The sequence below is a fragment of the Piliocolobus tephrosceles genome, chromosome 8 (genome assembly GCF_002776525.5).
Source record: "Piliocolobus tephrosceles isolate RC106 chromosome 8, ASM277652v3, whole genome shotgun sequence".
NCBI classification, from domain to species: domain Eukaryota; kingdom Metazoa; phylum Chordata; class Mammalia; order Primates; family Cercopithecidae; genus Piliocolobus; species Piliocolobus tephrosceles.
Genome location: NC_045441.1, coordinates 61,626,363 through 61,648,775, shown reverse-complemented (window position 1 = coordinate 61,648,775; position 22,413 = coordinate 61,626,363). Strand labels below are relative to the sequence as shown.

Genomic DNA, 22,413 nt, shown 5'->3' with positions numbered 1-22,413 from the left:
TGCTCTTGGCATTCTTTGGTATTTGCAACAGAAGCAATGCTTTATTCATTGACAAGATTTATTAAAAATCTCAAGGGAAGAAGATGAAACTTTGAAATCAGTGCACTGAAGACATATATACATACTGTGGATGGGCATCGAAGCTCACTCCACCACCTCAGCCTCTAAGCCCACAAAATTTAAATTTTTTTGCTCAGAAAGATATATTTTAGCTTCAGAGACTTTTAGGAATTGTTAAAGTTTTCTTTTGAGTTTAAATGGGAAATGTCAATTGCTGAAATGCAATGGACCTACTATAATTTTAGTCAAGGCTCATACATCAAGGGATTTGACAATCACTGGGACTGGCAAATAACTGTCTTGGAGCCATTGTCAATAGTCAATATCTAAGTTCTGTCCAAATGTAGAAGTTGTTTCTCTTTGCTGTCATTTTAAGAGGAAGAAAATGTTTGTGCCCTCTAATTTAATTCAGAACCTTGGAAGACACACTCTGACCACTTTCAAAAATCTGATTTTGGAAGTGAAAAATCAAAGAACATTAAATTTCACACTGTGCTAATTATAGGTGCAACTTTGAAATTTCTCCTCTTAGATTTGACAAATGCTGCCTAGTGCTTTCATAATGACATAATAGTTCTTTGTAGTACACAATCAAAATGTTATTACTACGTATTACCCAACCACTGAACATGTCATTCTTTGCCAGAGCATCTTTTCTTAGTACATGTGTTTCAAAAGCACTTACCCTGTAAAAGAAAGATTAAGGCTTAGATGAGCTAGATTGAGCTATGGGGATTTAAAACCCAAAGAACAATCATTGTGAGTCTACCTCAGGTCACTTTTTTTTTTCAATTTTTTAGATGACTCAATGGATTTATTTCAATTTTCTGAACAAAGAAAAGCTTCTATGCTTGCTTAAAAAATAAAATGAAAATAAACAAAATGTGGTGAAATAAGCATTCCCTTCTGAATAAGATACCAAGAGCAACTTTCATTTTATATTCTGTTGCGAAAAACCAAAAATTCTATTGTGGTCTCTGAAACTACATTGGAGGTTGACAGAGAAGTCCCAGAGGGATGTACAGTTTTATTTGTAAGTAAACTTGTCTTCACAAAAACAGCTCCTTTAAGCTATGAATTGTTTTTCATGGCATGTAACCTCTCTTACTCCTAAACTGTGAGATAAATAATTTTAACCCTTATCTATAAAGGACCAAGAAAAGAGAGACCCAACACAGGCAGAGATGTTGCATTTGCCCTTCATGTCTTGCCGTAAATAAAATAACATAAAACCTTTGAATAGTGCTCAGTAGGCATGGAATTTCAAAAATGCAATCCTACATGGGGGAATTCTTTTTAGAAAGTGTCGTAATTTCTAATCCTGCTTACATTTTAGGAAGATGAAACTATTGAAAATATCTTTAGAACTTTAAAGTCTCAATTTCCACTAGAAAAGAACAATTTTGCTCTGAAAATCCTAGTGTTATGTAGCAATTTGATTACATATTAAGACATATCATTAAAATATACAATGAAAACAAAGTTTAAAATACACTTATTTTCCTGGAAGATTTTATTTGAAAATTTACTAGGCATTGACAAGATCTTTAAATAGAAATAAAATAATTAAATTTTAATATATTTTTTGAACATTCAATAACACACTCACAAATAGTGTAGACTTCCTTTTTTCTCTATGGTAGAATAATGGGGCCAGATTTATTCTAAAATATTATAAACAACTAGAAAATCAGACAAAACATGAACATCAGTTTTTAGACATTGGCCAGAGAGAAGCATAGAACATTGATCCCTGAGAGAAGGAAAACAATGGAAATGAGTCCTACAGCTGTCCCAATTCATGGCCTGGAGTATCCAGGAGGAGATATAAGAAAGAGAAGTCTGAATGATATTCAAAGGGCTTGTGAAGTTGAGGAGAAAGAAAATGAGGAGGCCAAGGCATCTAGGATTTTTAGAACAACATGCTAGATATGAGGGAGCAGCACCAATACAGGGTTCCAAATATCTGCAGAGATTCCTTTGAGGTTCTAGCTCAGTATTGCTGTGCACACACATGTGAGGTAAGTACATGACACCAAAGAAATGAACCAACAGAAATAAATAGGCAAGGCAACTCTGTGGCTCACACAAGGCCAGCAATAATCTATATTGTTCCCAGGCAAAGTGCAAATATCTAGTATACAAGACTTCGGGTAGAATCTGCTGAAGAGTATTGTAGTGGTGAAACGAAATTATCTACAATTAAAGGAATTTCTGGATCTGAGCTTAAAAAATGATTGAAAGGAAGCCTCAAAGGTTAAAATTGATCTATTTAAGTTATCTGCATCTTCGTGTAAATAAACTGAGAAATAGAATTCATGAGAACTAAAAAATATTGTAAATAGAAGTAGACCAAGAAATGAGCTCAATTACGTTAATTAGCAAATAAGGATATAAACCCATTTTTATAAATGCACTCCATATGTTCAAGAAGATAAAGAAAACAATGAATATTATTGGCATAGAAAAGAGATATAGAAGGACCCAAGTGAATTTCTAGAGATAAAAATATAATATTTGAAATGAGAAATATATTGTATTTGATTAATAACAGATTAAACATTGCAGAAAAGTTCATTGCGATTGAAGGAACAGCAGTGAATACTATTCACAATGAACAAGAAAAAACAAGCCTGAAAAAGTTAAAAATTTGCTTGTGGGACCATACTAAGTGTTCTAACACATGTGTAATAAGAACCCAGAAGAAAATGTGGAGGAACAGAAATGATAATGGAAGAATTAGTGGCCATAATTTTTTCAAATTTGTTGACAACTGTATAAACAGAGATCCACAAAGCTCAATAAACACCAAGAAGTAAAAATGTAAAGAAAACAACACCAAGCCATATGATAGTAAAATATCCAAAAAAAAAAAAAAAAAAAAAAAAACAGTGATAAAGAGAAAAACTTGAGTAGGTAGAGATAAAAGGGTGCTACATACACAAAATAAATTTAAAAATAACAACAGATTTGTCATCATGAATTAAGGAAGTAAGAAGACAGTGGAGCAACACGTTTAAAGTAATGAAGGTAAAAATGAGTGCAATTTTCACCCTAGAATTGTATATGCAGCAAAAGTATCTCCCAAAAATTAAAAAAAATTAAAAAAAGAAGGATTTTTTCAGATAGACAAAAACAAAACTCACCAGCAAACCTATACTATAAGAAGTTTTAATATGTTAAATATTAAATTCAGTTAAAATATGACAATGGATGAAAATTCGTATCTTCATACGGGACTGAAGACAATTGTAAATAATAAATATTCATTAAATATAAAATTTAAATAGAAAATACAAAATATTTCTCCTACATTAAAAAAATCTAAAATATAACTGACCACTTAAAGCATAACTACTAACAATGTATTTTGAAAATTATAAAATATGTAGCAGTGAAATACATGACAAAAATAGCATGAAGGATGGAAGTAAAAAGTATGTTCTAGAATTCTTTCAGTATATGTAAAGTGGTATAATATAATTTAAAGGTAGGCTGTGATAAGTTAAAGCAGCTAATAAGAAAGCAAATTAAATCTCTAGGTGATAAGCAGATAATGTTAATGATGTGGAATTCCACATTAAAAAAATTTCAATTAATTGCAAAAAGAACAGAAAAAGAGGGAAACAAAAGCAATAAACAAGTGGGACAAATAGAAAATCAATTGTAAGATCCTAACCATATCCAAAAATACACTAAATGTTAATATTCTAATAACTCCATTTGAAAGACGAAGACTGCCAAATTGAATAAAAATGCCAGAAAGAACTGTATGCTTTTCTTAGAGAACAACTTTTCGAGATAGTGGCATTAGCTAGTTAGTGACAAAGTTAGTGGCATTAGCTTAAATATGTAATTTTATCTTTTGGTATGTTCATTCTCTTACCAATTTAATTAGCCAACCTAGTCCTTAATTACTAACTTGTTTATTCTTATTTTTCCTCTCAAAAGGGTGTGAACCCAATGTCTAAATAGTATTGAGATACATACTATAAAAATAAATGATCTTTTGTTATTACAGAAGTAATAACAGAAAAAGAGACAGGAAAAATACAGGGTGGTCACAGTAGAATAGAAAATTTCAGGCAACAGTTTTACATGACTGGCAAAAGAAAACTGTTGAAATAGCTGAAGAAGCTATAGGCTGATAAGAACCTGAATAACCAGAATGCAGAACAAGCTGGCTGAGACTAACTGGATCCAACATGTTACTGGATTTGACCTGGGTTTCACCTAGTACCTCATTATATGCTCATTAACATACCAAATAATACACCCGGACAGGAGCAGTGGCTCATGCCTGTAATCCTAGCATTTTGGGAGGCTGAGGCAGGTGGATCACATGAGGTTGGGAGTTTGAGACCAGTCTGGCCAACATGGTGAAACCGTGTCTCTAGTAAAAATACAAAAAATTAACTTGGTGTGGTGGCGCATCCCTGTAATCCCAACTTCTCAGGAGGCTGAGGCAGGAGAATCACTTGAACCTGGGAGATGAAGTTTGCAGTGAGCCGCGGTTGCACCACTGCACTCCAGCCTGGATGACAGAGCAAAACGCTGTCTCAAAAACTAAAACTAAATAATATACCCACCAGCAAAATGACAGTTCCAGAAACACTGACATTCGGTGTAAAAATGGGTGGTACTACAGTTCCCAGGAGTCTATATAAATATTCTACCCTTTGGTTAAAAAAACTCATAAAGGTAGAAGCTCCAAACTCCATTTTATGACTTTCTCTTGAGTGTGCCCAGTCTTCCCTTTCCTGAGTAAGGTGTACTTCTCACTTTGCAATAAATCTCCATAGTTTCAATATTTTCTCACTCATCCTCTAATTCTTTCTTGCAATAGTGTCAAGAGCCTGGATACTGGCCAAGGTAGAGGTTCTGTTGGTGTTTAAGGACTTCCTCCAGCCTGCTGGTATTCAAATGCTCTTTGTTTTTGCACAGGTCTCACAGGTCCTTGGTCACACTGCAAGAGGTGGGCTCCCATTGTCTCGGGCAGCTCCATCCCTGTGGCTTTGCAGGGTACAGCCCCCCTCCCAGCTGCTTTCATAGGCTGGCATTGAGTATCTGCAGCTTCTCTAGGTGCATGATTCAAGCTGTCAGTGGATCTACCATTAAGGTAGGTCTGGAGGATGGTGGCTCTCTTTTCACAGCTCCACTAGGCAGTGCCCCATGGGGACTCTGTGCGAGGGCTCCAACCCCACATTTCCCTTCCATACTGCCCTAGCAGAAGTTCTCTATGAGGCCCCTGCCCCTGCGGCAAACTTCTGCTTGAACATGCAGGCATTTCCATACATCCTCTGAAATCTAGGTGGAGGTTCTCAAACCTCAATTCTTGACTTCCATGAACCTTCAGGCTCAGCACCACATGGAAGCTGTCAAGGCTTGGGGCTCACACCCTCTGAGGCCATAGCCAGAGCTGTACCTTGGCCACTTTTATCATTGATGGAGCAGCTGGGATGCAGGGTACCAAGTCCCTAGGCTGTACACAGCAGGAGGGCCCTCCACCCTGCCCAGTAAATCATTTTTCCTCCTAGGCTTCCAGGCCTGTGATGGGTGGGGCTGCCACAAAGGTCTCTGACATGCCCTGGGGACATTTTCCTCATTGTCTTGACAATTAACATTTGGCTTCTCATTACTTATGCAAATTTCTGCAGGTGGCTTGAATTCTTCCTCAGAAAATGGGTTTTTCTTTTCTACCACATCACCAAGCTGCAAATTTTCTGAATCTTTATTCTCTTCATGCTGTCAAATTTTGCATTTACTTTAGTTGTTATGTAACATTGCATTGTATGAAGAAACTAAATATCTAATACTTTCTTGTATTGACAGATATTTTTAAACAGCTTTTATTGAAGTATAACTGATATACAATGGACTAAACATATTTAATGTCTATAAGTTGATGACTTTGGGCATATACAAATACCATTGTACATTTTATTGTAAGAGTACTTAACATGAAATCTACTCTCTTACAAAATTCTGTAGTGTATGCTACCATATTGTTAACTATAAGCAGTATGTTATACAGCAGATCTTTAGAACTTACTCATCTAGCATAAATGAAACTTTTATGCCTTTTAAACAACTCTCCACGCGCATCTGCTAGCCCTTGCAAACCGTTATTGTATTTTCTGCTTCTAAGTTGTTTGGCTATTATAGATATCTCACGTAAGAGGAATAATATAGTATATTTCCTTCTGTGACGTTCTTATTTCACTTAGAGTTCCAGCTTTCAGATTCATCCATGTTGTTGCAAAAGGGAGGATTTGCTTCTTCTCTAAGTTTATATAATATTCCATTGTATGTATTAATATATAGTACATTTTTTAATCCATTCATTGGTCTATGCATTCTTGGGTTGCTTCTGTGTCTTGACTATTGTGATTAATGCTGCCATGAGAATGCAGGTATCTCTTCAATATTCTCTTTTCAATTCTTCTAAATATATATGTCGAAATGAGATTGCTGGATCATCTAATAGTTCTATTTTCAACTTTTTGAGCAATCACCAAGCTGTTTTTCATAGGTACAGAGCTATTTTACATTCTTACGAAGAGTGTAGAAGGGTTCCAATAAACACATTATTGCCAACATTTGTTTTCATTTTTTAATAATACCCATCTTAACAGATTTGAGGTGATATCTCACTATAATTTCAATGTGCATTTTGCTGATAATTAATGAGTTGAGCATTTTTTATACACCTTTAGGACATTTGTGTGTCTTCTCTGAAGACATGTATATTCAAATACTTGCCCATTTTTAACTGGGTTTTTATTTTAATTTTTTTGCTATTGAATTATAAGAGTGTCTCACATATTTTGAAAATTAACCTTTTATCAGGTATATGGTTTGAAAGTATTTTCTTTCCATTCAGTAGGTTGCCTTTTTAGCTGATTGTTTCCTTTGCTGGGCAGACAATTTTTAGTTTGATGTAGTTTCACTTGTCTAGTTTTGCTTTTGCTCCCTGTGCTCTCGGTGTCACATCCAAGAAATCACTGCAAAAATCAGTGTCTACCTTTTCACTGTGTTTTTTTCTAGGAGTTTTACAGTTTCAGGTCTTACATTTAAGTCTTTAATCTATTTTGAGTTTTTCTATATATAAAGTAAATTAGGGATTCAAATTTATTTATTTATTTATTTATTTATTTATTTATTTTTTGAGACGGAGTCTCACTCTGTTGCCCAGGCTAGAGTTCAGTGGCCGGATCTCAGCTCACTGCAAGCTCCGCCTCCCAGGTTCACGCCATTCTCCTGCCTCAGCCTCCTGAGTAGCTGGGACTACAGGCGCCCGCCACCTCGCTCGGCTAGATTTTGGTATTTTTTAGTAGAGACGGGGTTTCACCATGTTAGCCAGGATGGTCTCGATCTCCTGACCTTGTGATCCGCCCGTCTCAGCCTCCCAAAGTGCTGGGATTGCAGGCTTGAGCCACCACGCCCGGCCTGGGATTCAAATTTATTTACTTTGCTGTCAGTTTTCTTTAGGATATCCAGTTTTTCCAACATAATTTATTGATGAGATTATCTTTTTCCCATCTGTACTTGTGAAACCCTTGTCAAAGACAAATTGACTGTATATGTGTAGATTTAGTTTTTGGCTCTATATTCTGTTCTATTGGTGTATATGTTTGCCTTTATGCTGGAACCATACTTCAGGTTTTACAGAATAATTGTGACATAATTGAAATTAAGGAATTTGATATCTTCAGCTTTGTTTTTGCTCAAAATCTCTTTAGCTATCTGGGTTTTTTATTTTGTGGTTATACACAAAGTTTAGGACTTTTTATATTTCTGTAAAAAAATGCCACTGAGATTTTTGGCGAGATGAGATTGAATCTATAGATTCCTCTGGATAAAGTGGACCATTTAATAATATTAAGTCTTCCAATCCATGAACATGGGATGTCTGTCCATTTCTTTGCATCTATTTTAATTTCATTTGTTACAAATTTCATTTGTTTCAGTGTACAAATCTTTTACCTCCTTGATTAAGTTTAATCTGGAGTCTATTATTTTCAGATGCAATTGTAAATGTAGTTGTTTTAATAATTTTCTTTTCGAATGGCTTGTTTTCAGTCTATATAAGGAAAACTGAATTTTATATGTTGATTATGTATTCTACAAGTTTGCTGAATTTATTTATAAGATCTAATACTATGTCTGTTGGGGGGGGGGGATGGTCTTTAATGTTTCCTACACATAGGATCATGTCCTCAGGGATACTTTTGCTTTTTATTTCTGATTTAGATTCTTTTATTTCTTTTCTTTGTCTAATTGTTTTGCTAAGGCTTCCAGTATAATACAGAATAGAAGTAGCAAGAGTGAGAATCCTAGTCTTCCTACGGATATTAGAGGCAAAGTTTTCAATTTTTCATAATTGAGTGCTTTATCTTTCTCTTATCCTGGGGAATATATTTCAAAACCCCCGGTAGATGTAAGAAACAATAGATAGTACCAAGTCTCATGTATACTATGTATTTTTCTATAAATATATAACTATGATAAAGTTTAATTTCTAAACTAGACACAGTACTCTTATGCTTTGGGACCATTATTAAATAAAATAAGGGTTACCCGAACACCAGCACTATAATACCATAACAGTCAATTGGATAACTGATACAGCGACTAAGTGACTAATGGGTTTTTAGTATATCTACGATAAGGATGTGCTGGAAAACGGGATGGTTCACATCCTGGCTGGGATGAAATAGGACAGCAAGAGATTTCATTGTACTAATAATGGCATACAATTGAAAACTTATTCATTATTTATTTCTGAAATTTTCCGTTTAATATTTTGGACTGTGGTTGGCCACAATCTACTGAAATTTTCTACTGAAACTGTAGAAAGTAAAACTGCAAATAAGGGAGGACTAATGTATGATGTTAGCTGTGAATTTGTCATATATGGACTTCATTATGTTAAGGTACATCCTTCCACACATAGTTTGTTGAACATTTTTATCATGTTGGTGTAATTGTTTATGATAGTCTCTTATGATACTTTGTATTTACATGGTATCACTTGTAGTGTCTCCTATTCTGATTTTATTTGGATCTTGTTTATTAATTTATTTATAAATTCAATTCTAATTTTATTTGGATCTTGTTTATTAATTGATTTATTAATTTGGATCTTGTTTCTTTTTCTTAATTATTCCAGCTAAAGCTTTGTCAATTTTGTTAATCTTTTGAAAAAACAATTTTGGTTTAGTTGACTTTTTTCTATTGTTTTCCTAGCATCCATTTTGTTTATTCCTTCTCTAGTCATCATTTCCTTTCTTCTACTAACTTTGGAGGTAGTCTGTTCTTTTTTTTAGCTCCTTAAAGTTAATGTTAGAACATTTATTTGCGTATGTTCTTCATTTTTAATGTAAGTATTTATAATTATAAACTTCCCTCTTAGTACTGCTATTGCTGCATCTTATAAGTTTTGGTATACTGTGTTTTTATTTGCATTTGTCCCATGATATTTTCTGATTTCTCTTTGTTTCATCTTTGGTCCACTGGTTGTTTAGGAGTGTGTTGTGTAATTTCTAAATATTTGTAAATTTTTGAATTTTCCTTTTATTATTTTTAGTTTCATACAGTTGTGACTAGAAGAGACATTTGATATGATTTCGATTTTTGTAAACATTTTAAGATTTGTTTTATGGCCAAATATGTGATCATTTCTCATGTGATCATTTCTGGAGAAAGTTTTGTGTGCAATTGAAAAGAATATATATGTTGCTGCTGCTGGGTGGAATGTTTTGTATGTATCTGATAGGCATATTTACTCTACAGTTTGTTTCAAGTCATGTGTTTCCTTACTGATTTTCTGTTTGGATATTTTATTTCTTGTTGAAAGTGGGGTTTTGAAATCCCCTACTAATATTATATTGCTTTCTATTATTCCCTTCAGTTCTATTAATATTTGCTTTATATACTTAGGTGTTCTGTTGTTGGGTACGTATCTATTTATAATTGATATATCTTCCTGATGAATTTATCATCATATGATGTCCCTCTTTGACCCTCATGACAGTTTTTTATTTAATGTCTATTTTTCTAAAATAATAGCCATTTCTGCTCTTTTGTTTATCATTTTCATGGAATATCTTTTTTCTTCACTATGCTTTCAGAATATAGCTGAATTTTGTTTATTCATTCAGCAACTCTATGTCTTTTGATTGAGGAGGTTAATGTTTACTTCTGTTTACATTTTACATTGAAAGTCATTATTGACAGGCAAGAATCCACCTTTGCCATTTTTTTTTTACTGTTTCATAGTTATTTTGGTCCTTTTGTCCTCTCTTGCTGTTTTTCTTTTGTTTATTTTTTCATAGTGATATTCTTTTATTTCTTTCTCTTTTTTTTATGTAGCTTCTCATATATTTTTTGTGGTTAACATTCAGCTTACATAAAACATCTTATAACATTCTGTTTTAAGCTGATAGCAACTTATCTTTTATTACATACAGAAACTCTGCATATTTACTTTCTATCCCCACATACATTATATTATTGGCATCACAATTTACATCCTTTTATGCTGTGAATCCATTAACAAATTTTCTAGCTATATTTTTAAATATTTTTCTAGTTTTAAATTAAAAGTGATTTACACACTATTCTTACATTATTATAGTAGTCTATATTTGTTTATACATTTACATTTACCTGTTAGTTTTATATGTTTGTATTTTTTCAAGTTGCTGTTTAACATCTTTCATTTTAATGTGAGAAACTGTCTTAAGCATTTCTTATAAAGTAGGTTTAGTGCTGATGTACTCCTTCAGGTTTGTTTGTGTGGAAAAATCTTTATCTCACATTTTTAAAGCTAAGTTTTGCTGGGTATGATATTCTTGGTTAAAAGTTTTCTTTTTGTTTTAATTTCAGTACTTTGAATACATCATTGTATTCCTTCTGACTTGCAAGGTTTCTACTGAGAAATCTGCTTATAGTCTTATGGAAGCTCCCTGGCATGTCATGAGTTGTTTTTCTCTTGCTGCTTTTAAATTATGTGGTTTTATGTATACTTCTTAGGGTTCATTCTGTGTTGGATCCCTTGGACATCAATTTGTATGTTCATTTTCTTTCTTAGATTTGAAAAATTTCCAGCTGTTATTTCTTTAAATAAGCAGTCTTGCTCTTTATTCTCCCCTTTCCTGTAATTCTCATGATGTGTATATTGGGATACTTGATTATTTATCATAAGTCCTGTATGTATTTTTCACTTTTTTCATCATCATTATTATTATTATTATTATCTGCTTTTCCTACTAGGTAATTTCAAATGATCTGTCTTTGAGTTTATTAATTTTTTTTTCTCTGCCAGATCTTGTCTGCTTGCAAAGTTTTCTATGAAATTTTCCAATTTAATTGTTGTGTTCTTCAGCTCCAGAATATCTGTTTGGTTCTATCTCTTTGTTGAAATTATATTTTTATTGGTTTATTGTTTTCTGGACTATCTGTTTAGTTATCTATCTATCTGTTCTCTTGTAACTAACTGAGTTTCTTTCAGATTATAATTTCAAATATTTTGCCAGGCATTTCATAGATCTCCATTTATTAAGGGTTGGTTACTAATGATTAATTTTGTTTTAGTATTGTCATGTTTCTCAGATTCTTCATGTTCTTGTAGCTTTGCATTGATGTCTGTGCATTTGAAAACACAGCCACTTCTTCCAGTCTTTATGGAATGGTATAGGCAGAGAAAGACCTTCACCTACCAGCCTGAGTAGAGATTCCAAGAGCCTCTCAAATGTCTTCAATGGAAGTGAGTGCTCAACTTCTTTCTGTCCCTCCTGGGGCAGGATTTTTAGGGTGTCTAACCTCTCCTTATCTCACAGGGCTGTAGTGGTCTCTGCAGTTCATCCTTTCCCCCCCCAGAGCAGAATAGCAAAAGGATTGGACATAAGATGCATACTCTACTTCTCTTCCTCATTTCTGGGGAAGAAGTTTCAAGGTTTTTCTCATTCTCCCAACCTTATATAGCAGTGTGGACCATGGTAAACCTTCTGTCCCTTTCTCTAAGGTAGTGCACTGAAATGCTGAAGCATTTGTGGCAAATTCCATTCCTCGCCCTTCCTCCGAAGGAAAAATGTTCTGGGTTTTGTGCTTTCTCCCTATCCTACAGAACTGTGCTGTATGCTGAGAATTACCCATCTGTTTTACCTAGGTCAATGCAGCCAAATGCCAGAATGTTGGGTGCTAACTTCACTTTTTTCCTGTCTCCAAAAGGATAGATCTCAGAATTGTATACTCTCTCTCAATTATGCTGAATTGTTCAGGCTGCTGAGAGCCTCTGACCTTATTCTTTTTTCCTAGCTGCTCCCAAGTGTTCTAACTGTGCCAGTTGCCAGAGTACTCTGAGTAAGGTAAGATAATATAGGTCTTCGGGCAGTGCCCCCCAAAGACTGGGGATGTTGAATGCATACGTCACTCACTGTTTTTCCCGAAGGAGAAATTGTAGGCCAAGTGGATCTCTCTCAGCACTGAGCTGTGCTGGCTTGAGGAGAGGTTGGCACAGGTAAACTGAAACTACCCTTTTCACCCATTTCAAAATGCTTTTTCTTAGTTTTGTGCTTGTCTGAGTTGTGTCAACTTCTTAATTGGATTCTGGAGCTTTCATAAAGATATTTGGCCCAGATATTGCTATTTTATCAGTGTTTCTATACAGAGGCTAAGGATGGGGACTTACTGTCCCACCATCTTGTTGACATTACTCTTCTTATGCTGGTGGACTTTTAACTTTTAAAAGTCTTTGATTTCATTAACAATCTCATAATAAGCCTTGTATGTACCTCCTTGTGTAGGAAATTTCCCTAAGTTCTTTAATACTACAAATAATTGGACTTGCAATATTACTAGATGGCAAACTACTCTTCAGAAGAGTTGCTTCAATTTTATTCCCACCAGCAGCCTATAAGAATGTTTCTTCACACCCTCACAAATGTTTGGTATTGTCATATTTAAAAGTTTTTGTCAATTCACTGTCCATACAAGGGTGTATTATTGTAGATTTAATCTGCATATCTCTGATTACTCATATATCAAAGATCCTTTACAGAAATATTTTTCTTATTGAATTTTCAGTAATCATTTGCATGTTAAGCCTTGACAATCTACTCTCAGTCTCTTGCTTGTGTTAAAAATAAGTTAGTGATATATTGAAGAGTTTCATTATATTGAGTCAAATAGAGAAAGTAAAATGATTATTAAAACATAGGGAGTTCGAATCAAGTCCTGGCTACATGTAAGTCCTAAATCCTTATGTAGCTTTATCATAAAAATGGTGATAATAATACTTATATAGCTATCATAAATATATCTTTTTTTAAAAAAAAGTTTAATGCTCTATTTTTAATATTTCGATTTGTATTTAAATCAACTGGAACTTATTTTGTGGAAGACATGTGGAAAGCATCTAACTACTTTCCCTATGGCGAGCCAATTTTCTGATCTTTATTTGCTGAATGTAGAATCCTTTCTTTGTTGATTTATAATGCTATCAATATCTCTGTGATATAATAAGTTCTTATGTTTGAATAAGTACCTTTCTGAATTCTCTGTTCTGATCAATTTTCTTAAAACACCAATTATTACTAGGCCTTTTTATTGATGATAGTGCCCCTTTATCTACAGGGGACATATTCCAAGTCTCCCAGTGGATGCCTTAACCCATGTATACTAATTACCAAACCCTATATCTACTATATACACTATGTTTTTTTCTGTACATATATACATATTTATGATAAAGTTCAATTTATGAATTATGTACAGTAAGAGATTAACAGTAACAATAACAAAATAGAAAAATTATAACAAGATGCTATAATAAAAATCATGTGAATGTGATCTCTTTCTCTCTCTCTCTGTTTCAAAACATTGTACTGTACTACACCTACCCTTTGTGATGTAGTATTGGGCTATGATTGACCTTCTGATGACATGTCAGAAGATTCATCTGCTTCATGTGATCTTGGATCATAGAGCCTTGAAAAACTGATGATTGGGTGTCAGAGACAAACAATGTTTATGACTAACAGGCAGGTAACAAATACAGCATAGAAACATTGCTGAAAGAATTATTCGTGGCCCCAAGTGGGACAGAGTGTGGCAGTGTAAGTTGTCATCATGCTACTCAGAATGGCATGCAATTTAAAATGTATGAACACTTATTTTTGAAATTTCCATTTAATATTTGTAGACCATGCCTGACCATGGGTAACTGAAACCACACATAAGGAGGGACAACTATACATTAGTTTTATAACAAGGTTTAATATTTGGTAAAGCCAAATAACTCCTTTTACTTTTTCTTCACGCCTTTTTTTTTTTTTTTCTGGTTATTTTTTTCCCGTCATGGTTCCATATACATTTAAGTATAAGCTTATTAGGTTGCACATCACCTCCCACATCCTTTTGTTATTACAATTGAAATGCATCCTATTTGTAGATTAATTTGAGGAAAATTGAGGTCTTTTATATACAAAATTTCTCCACAACTGACATGGTATAATACTCCAGTTATTTAATACTTTTTTTAAAAAAGCCTTTCATTTATTACTTTCTTCATAGAGAAATCTCACAGCAAACTTTTTATGAATTTCAAATGTTTTTAAATTATCTTTTTCAAATTACTTGTTTCTCCTGCATAAGAGTACAGCTTATTTTTATGTTAATATTTAGTTCAGAAACCTTGATGAGCTTTCTTATTGTTTGTCATAATTTTTCTTTAGATGTCTACACATTGTTTATTCATAAAATGGCATTGTGTGCAATAAACAGCAGTTTAGTTCAATTCTTTTAATTTTCTATAGTTTTATTTGATTTTCTTGTCCTACACTGCGTATGTGTATTTGCTATTAAATGTTGAGATTTTTTTTTTAACAGTATACACATAGATTTTCTTTCTTTTATAGATCTAAGCTGTAACTGTGTATTTTAATGGGTAGGATTTATTTCTTTATAGTTATAATTACTGATGTATTTGGAATAATTTCAACCACTTTACTTTGTAGATGCTATTTGCCTATGCCTTAAAATTCCTTCTTACTTTTATTTCTCTCTACTGGTATGAGAGTTAAGCATTTGTATTGGAATTAGCAAGTCTAAACTTACCCTTTTTATTCTTCCCTGGGACAATAAAATAATTCAAGAACTCCTTAATTTTGATTTCCTCCATCTTGTTTTCCTATTTTTGTCAAGCATATTAGTTACCTTTTATATTTAAATCATCCAAATTAGTTGTTATTATTTTTACCATTTTTAGCAAATAATTATTTAGCATTGCTAATGTTTTTACAATTGCTTTGTTCACCATTGCATAGCACTCCTTTCTTCTGGGTTTACTCTTATACATTTTTCTGTTGGGGAATAACATGATGTGAAGTAAAATATAAAATTATGTTAACAGTATTTTAGGAATATATAGACTTAACAATTTTAGATAAAAGGGATTTTAACCAACGCCAATGCAAGAAAGGACAACTATACAAGAATAATAAAATTAAAATAAAACAATATAAATTTATAAAACAATATAAATTCAGACTTCATATTCATACTTCTTAAAATTTTTGGTTTTCTGATTTTTGTCTTCCTTTATTTTGCTTTTTATGATCCTTCCCTAGACCAGAGTCAACAATTGTGTTCTCTTTTCAAGGAGAAAATACGCTTTCAGGCTTCATTAAAGATGCTCTCCTTGGAATGGTGTGGTCATGTTTCTCATCTCCCATATCCACGTAAAAATAGGATTTCCCATCAGACTCGTGAATGTCCAAGTATGTTGAAATTCTCATGTGCTCCTACTTCTTACCACTCGAGGTTTGATTTATCTATCTCCATAACTGTAGAACCTGATATTTCCCTTTCTTTTAAAATCTAGTATGTATTTTTTAAATTTTAATATGATTATTTTTACACAAAATTTTAATGTATTGAAGTAGGAAAGAGTTCATCTGTGTTAGTTCAGAATTTCACATTGCCAGACAACTCATGACTAGTTTCTAAGATAAACTTAATGTAAGACTTTTTGTTTTGAAGTTTTTTTTAAGGTACTTTTGCTTTTAGTGTGGTGACAAAAACAATGTTTTTCTCTTGGTTCAAACCACTGTGAGCTTTCCAAAGTACATGGTTTTAGTAGTAATTTCATCACAAAAATAAAACTGATATATGTGACTTTTAGACTGCTTTACAAAACAATCCTGTGAGTTTGAGTCTTAAGTTATGTTAAAATTGGTATGTCTCAGCTAGCATAAGGACAACCCTAGAAAAGAATCTCTCAATAAAAGAAGCAGTTTGTCAAGAATGACAGCTGAAATTTCCTAGCCTTTAGTGGTAGAGTTGACTGAAATCAGGTCAACAGCCATGTCAGTGGTAGTACCCATGGTCTATGTTTACTAGCACAAATCACAGAGATATAAATGTTAAAATAGCCACTCTTCTCAATAGTTTTGAGCAATGAGTCTCAAATTGTTCTATGGAAGGAGCCTATCATGCTTTAAAAATATATATAGTGACTTGTGCTTTCTACTTCAGAGCCGTGTGTGTTTAAATCATGTAATCAATTGGGGTTTTTTAGAAAAAAACATTCCAAATATTTTTCTATAATTAAACTTTCACATAGATTTGTTGCAATTATTCTGTGACTTCATACATTCTCTTGGAATTTTCTTGTAGGTACATATAATTCTTTTTGGAAAATACAAGTTTAGATAAAAAACTTTATGACTACCTCAGCAATGCAGTATTGAGTAAGATATAATCTTGGAGATGACTACCTTGTTATTCATATCTTTTTAGAAGTTTAAAGGAATGTGCACATTCTTAGAAGTTTAAGGGAAATCAACCAACTTAAGTGAGAATTTAAGCATAAGGAGACACAGTTCAGACCTTGTAAAATTTCTTGTCTTAAAATCTTTGTAGAACAAATTACATTACAAAGAACCACTCATAATAGTTATTCAGTAGTCCTTTTTGCCAAGAATTGCTTTAAATCCCTTTAAATGATTAGTATGTTTTATATTCAAAACACACTTAAAAATTATGCCCTTATTACAGATGAGCAATCTGATGCAAAGGGAGGGGGAGTAACTTACCCAAGTCACACGACCAGTAAATACTTGAGCTGGGATAGAAACATAGTTAGATACTGGACTCTCATTATTTAAGAATAGAATAAGAATAATCAAATAGAGGTGAGACTTCAGTGACATGTCCAAACACTTGATGTATTGCTTTTTCTATGGCATCTATTTGATGTGGATACCAAGTATGAGTTGTTGATGTCGATTATTTTCATTTTGCTAAATTGATAGGTAAAATAATTTACACTTAAGTATTTGGGAGTTAGAAGGCAATACTAGCACTTAAGCTTTAATACACTTAACACGGCAGTTAAATTGAGAGTGGTGAGAATTAAATTGTAATTCAGTTTGTAGACTCATGAACTCTTGCACTCTGTATTAATTGCTGGGAAAGCAAAGAAATGTGGTTTGTTGATTATAAATTTTTCAATTCTTCATTGTCCATATTCCTTTTTCTCTAGGTTTTAGTATGAATGCTGAATTTCCTAGATGGATTTCTTTTATGATATTTCATGTCCATATTTCATCAATTATAAACATATATTGGTACCCTGTCAAACAACTGAAAGCAGTGCTTTATAAATTTCCAGTAGAAACTAACACAGAATCATTCAGTGATGAGTATGCCATGAGTTAAAATGAGAAATCAATGTTTTATTACATTTCATTCAGTTGCAACATTGTAACTGGGTGTATTGTGGGCTTTCCTCCTTGATTATCAACATTCTCAGAAAATATGATCTTTTTAACAAAGATTTGAGACCAATTGATACAATATTTTAATCAATTTATCATTTTTTCTTGGCAAATTTATCTGATAAATACATTTCTGGGTTATTTGTTAATATTTTAGTTGATCTGCCATATTTAATATAAGAATAATTAAAACCCATTGAAAATAAAAGGGGCATTTTCTGAGATAGTAAATCCACAGCAATCTGCTTCCATAATTGTAGGGTAATCAAACGTTGGTCTGCATACTAGTTAGAAATGTCTTAGTTAATTAGGATCCTTGTACAATTGGTCAGGTTTTAGATATTCCTTCACTTGAATAAGAGGGTATTTAGCTTTATTTATGATCTTGAAAATGCATCTTTTCATTTTCAATTGTAATCTACTTACCACAAATGTTATGTTCATAAGATCCTTAGCCATTATGGTAACAATGATGTACCAAGAAAACACATCATTGCCAAAACCGTACCACAGATCTACTATCTATTCAAACGAGAGCTCTAAATCTTTTTATTTACTTTCAGAAAACAGTAACTTGGAACTAAAGGATGACCTTGAATCGTACTGCTACTAACACATTTTAGTGTAGATAATATAGTTGAATTTTTGGCATTTAGGAAGCATTAAAAGTCCATCAATGTAACTATTAATTGCAAAAAAAATTGTGATAGGGATTCAAAATGTTGATTAAGATTTAATATTGGCTAAAATATGTTTGATTTTGATGACTGATTAAACACTACCATAGATGTGACAGGAAAAAGAACAAGTTACTTTGATTTTTTTGAATAAAGATTTTTTTGGATTAAGTTTTTGAATCAAGGCACTTTAAAATTTAGTTTTGATTCACTTCCACATCAACAATACTTTGATTTTTAGAACTGGAGCATCTTCTAGCCTATTCTTTATTAAATTACAAAAAAATCTTGTGGAGAAGCTAAGACTTAGAGGTGATGGGCCACAGAATGTGGGTTTGAAAATATATTTGATTTCTTCCATCAATTATCAATACCAATTTCATCATTATATAATAAATTTTTAAAGATTGGATGACATATCAGCATGGCAGAATAAGCTGGTAACCTTGAGACATCATAGATGCTAGAGGCTCCCAAAGGGAAAAGTTTCCCATCTCATCTCTGTAAAAACTGTCAATTATCTATTATCAACAAACAAACATATGAAAGTAAAACTGCATATGACTTGTTCAAAGACTGATCATATAGTTTATTATCTAAAGCCAGAAACCTTTGAGAGTTAATTAGGGTACAATTACACTGGGACAATGGGCTTAAATTGATACTATCTTAGATAAACAATCAACTTATAATAAGTTCAATGACTCAAAACTCTTTGCCCTGATATGTATTCAGATCAGCACTTTGAATAAAAGGTTTATTCAAAGCAAATGCAAAATTCCAGAGCAATATTATGTCTTTTTTTTTTTTTAATTTAGAGATGGGGTCTCACATGTTGCCCAGCTGGAGTGGAGTGGCTATTCACAGGCCAGATCATAGCACACTGTTGCCTTGAACTCCTGACTTCAAGCAATCCTTCCACCTCAGCTCTGGAGTTTCTAAGATTACAGAGATGCACTACCATGCCCAGCCCTAGCATTAGGTCACCTTTTGACCAACAGTGTTCAAAGATATGATTGGATAGATCCCTTAAGGTTAAGCCTCAAGCATTATTCTTAAGGCTGTAAGTCACAGGTCTTGCCAGAGTTAGAATGCTTTTAAACTAGCGTATGTGAATTACCTGGGGATTTTGTTAAAATGGGGATTCTGATACAGTAAGGCCAAAGGGAAGCCTGGGATTTTACCTTTCTGACAAACTCCCAGGTGATGCTGATGCTGTTGGACCCTGGACCTCAACTTTACTTGAGTAGTAAAGTTCTAAAGTTAATTTAAGCAATCCATGTCTTGATGACCTCGAATTTTATCAAGAGAAAAACGCTTTTCATTACTCAAGTCAGCAAGGTATGTCACCAGTTTCACCAACAAAAAGTCATTTTAGGTATCCAGTAACCTATTAGCAAAATATTGGTTATTGATCCAAGACAAAAATTTCATAAGAGCTCTGTTAGTCACTGCCCAAGTATAACCCTCTCTGATAGCATACTGCAGCTAGATTACATCAGGACTGTGCATTTGTGATTAACATGCCAGCTGACCACTGCTCACATATGCTTTTTAAATAGGTACTTGGGTGTTGGTTTAATATAAGTCATATATATGCACAATATGTTACATTGCTTATACCAAAGAGTTTCAAAGTAAATTTTAGGCATCATGACTTTTGGTCTATTTTGCCTTTCATCTTTTAGTAACCAATATACATAGTCTATGTAATTTTATAATTGTGTGATTGATTGATACTAGGATGAGGGAGAACCGAAATACTAAAAGGTTGAACCTGAAATGGTACATGGAGAGATATAGAATATAGAGGTGACCTGCTAATACATAACCCCCAAATTAGCAATGAAAATCTTTTTTGTTGTTGTTGTTGTTGTTGTCCCAGATGTATTGAAAATAATAGAGCACTGCAGAAAAAATTCAAACAGGTCTCTGAGGCGTTTTGAAATTCATCCCAACTGTAGGCTGAGTGAACTGCAGGTTGGACAGACTGCCGAAGTCCAAAAGCTTCAGCATTTCCTTAGTGTCAGGATCTACTTCAATTATCTCCTGATCCAGGGCTGAGACCTCAGGAACATAATTGTCTCTCCTTTCTCTGTCCTCCTCCTGCAGCTTGATGGAGATACCTCTTACTGGGCCTCTCTGAATCCGCTTCATCAGATGCATGACATGGCCTGCTATCTTGCTGTGGAGCTTCTTGCTGGGGATAATGGCAATCTCCACGCACACACACTTGTTCGTGTGGAAGTTGTCGTCCAGGCGCATGTAGTACTTTTCTATGATGACCCGGGCCACCTTCTTCACGGTTTTGGTGCGAACGCAGCCCATGTTGGTGGGTCCTTGGTAAAAGAGCTCAATGAAAGTTTTAATGGTCATCTGAATTCTCCCTGATAGTAATGAGAGAAGTTATTTGGTGCTTTCAAATATATTATTTGAAGGCAAGAAGTTGTGTCTAGACCTAAGCTTCCATAGTAATGACAGGCTTTTGGGCCTAATGATTCAAAGATTGTATAAACCAGCATAGATCATTTCTAGCAAATGATTTAGAATTAGTGTCAGAAAATATGATTGAAGAGGTTTGACTCATTTGGATTCCTATTAGTCATTTAATAATTTTGTCTTTGTGCTTTTATTTGTAATGTAACGAAGCACCATCATTGCATTGTTGAGATGATCAAAAGAATTACTAGAAATAACATGCTTTGAAAAAATAAGCATAAAATTAGCATTTCACGTTTAAAATAATATTCAACTTCTTATAAATCATTTCATTACAAGTCAATTTTTGTGGCTAAAACCCATCAAGATATTGAAGAAAAACAAAACTATCCTTTCTTACCTTCCAATGTTTTAATAATTAGTGATGCCCTATGGTTGGGAATATAAATAAATATATAAATGTAAATAAGGATGCATATAGATATGGCCTGCTCAGTTCGCAAAACTGAACGTGTAGAAAATCTAGAATAATGAAGCTTAAAATTCTGTAGCTAACACTATAAAATGTAACCATGCAATCTAGTTTGTTTTGCGTCCTAAAGAAGGAATAGTTATCTTCTTTCTTTTCTAAGGTTTGATCCTCCTGCCCGGACAAAAGACACTTGTGCCATATAAATGACCATTTGTTTTAGATTTAAGTGGATAGATATTTTCTTTTCTTTTCTCTTTATAACCAGGATCACAGACATTATGGAAAGCCTCTTTGAAGTTTTATGCTAAGTACTTTCTGCTAAAGCTTTCATTTTCCTCTGCTTTGCTCACTACCTTTCCATTATGATAAATCACTAAAATCACAAAGCTTATCCTTACAGCAAACCTATCATTACTTTCTTTCCTTTTTTAAATTTTCATTTCTTCTATAAAGTTTTGATGACTTAGATAACTTAGACTACACATGACACTTTTAAGAGTAATGTTATACATATGTAGTTTTTTCATCCATTAAACATGGATTTCCCCTTCTACAGCATGTCACATGATAATCACATGGTAATTGTAAAATATATGTTAAATACTACTGAAATGAAAGCAAAAAGAATCAGACCATTTTAAAGCTATCACCTTTCTACATTGTCACAGCATCCATCAATTTCCTTACTTACCATAAGAAAATGTGAATTGAATTTGCTTTCCAAAAGTGCATGTGTTCTTTCCACTGTTATTTGATGGAAATTTTGCATAACTTTTTGTTTCTTATAGAAAATATAATCAATAATTAGTGAATGAATAGTGTACATATCTCAAAAAGAAGGTCTATAAATCTTTATTATAAAATTCTGAAAAAATAAGAAGTCAGAACTTACTATTTTAGTTTCATATTAGACAATTGTAAAATCATTATAAAGTGAACCAAATTTATCACTTGATTTAAAATAAAATTACATAATGCCCCC

At 33.2% G+C, this 22,413-nt stretch overlaps 1 protein-coding gene across 1 annotated transcript; it reads right to left on the bottom strand.

Moving 5' to 3' along the window:
• Window positions 1-20,440: 20,440 nt before the first annotated feature.
• Window positions 20,441-20,848, bottom strand: LOC111545101 (40S ribosomal protein S17-like). The gene has a single exon (XM_023216023.1). The coding sequence runs from the start codon at window positions 20,846-20,848 to the stop codon at window positions 20,441-20,443; it is 408 nt and encodes a 135-aa protein (XP_023071791.1).
• Window positions 20,849-22,413: the final 1,565 nt, after the last annotated feature.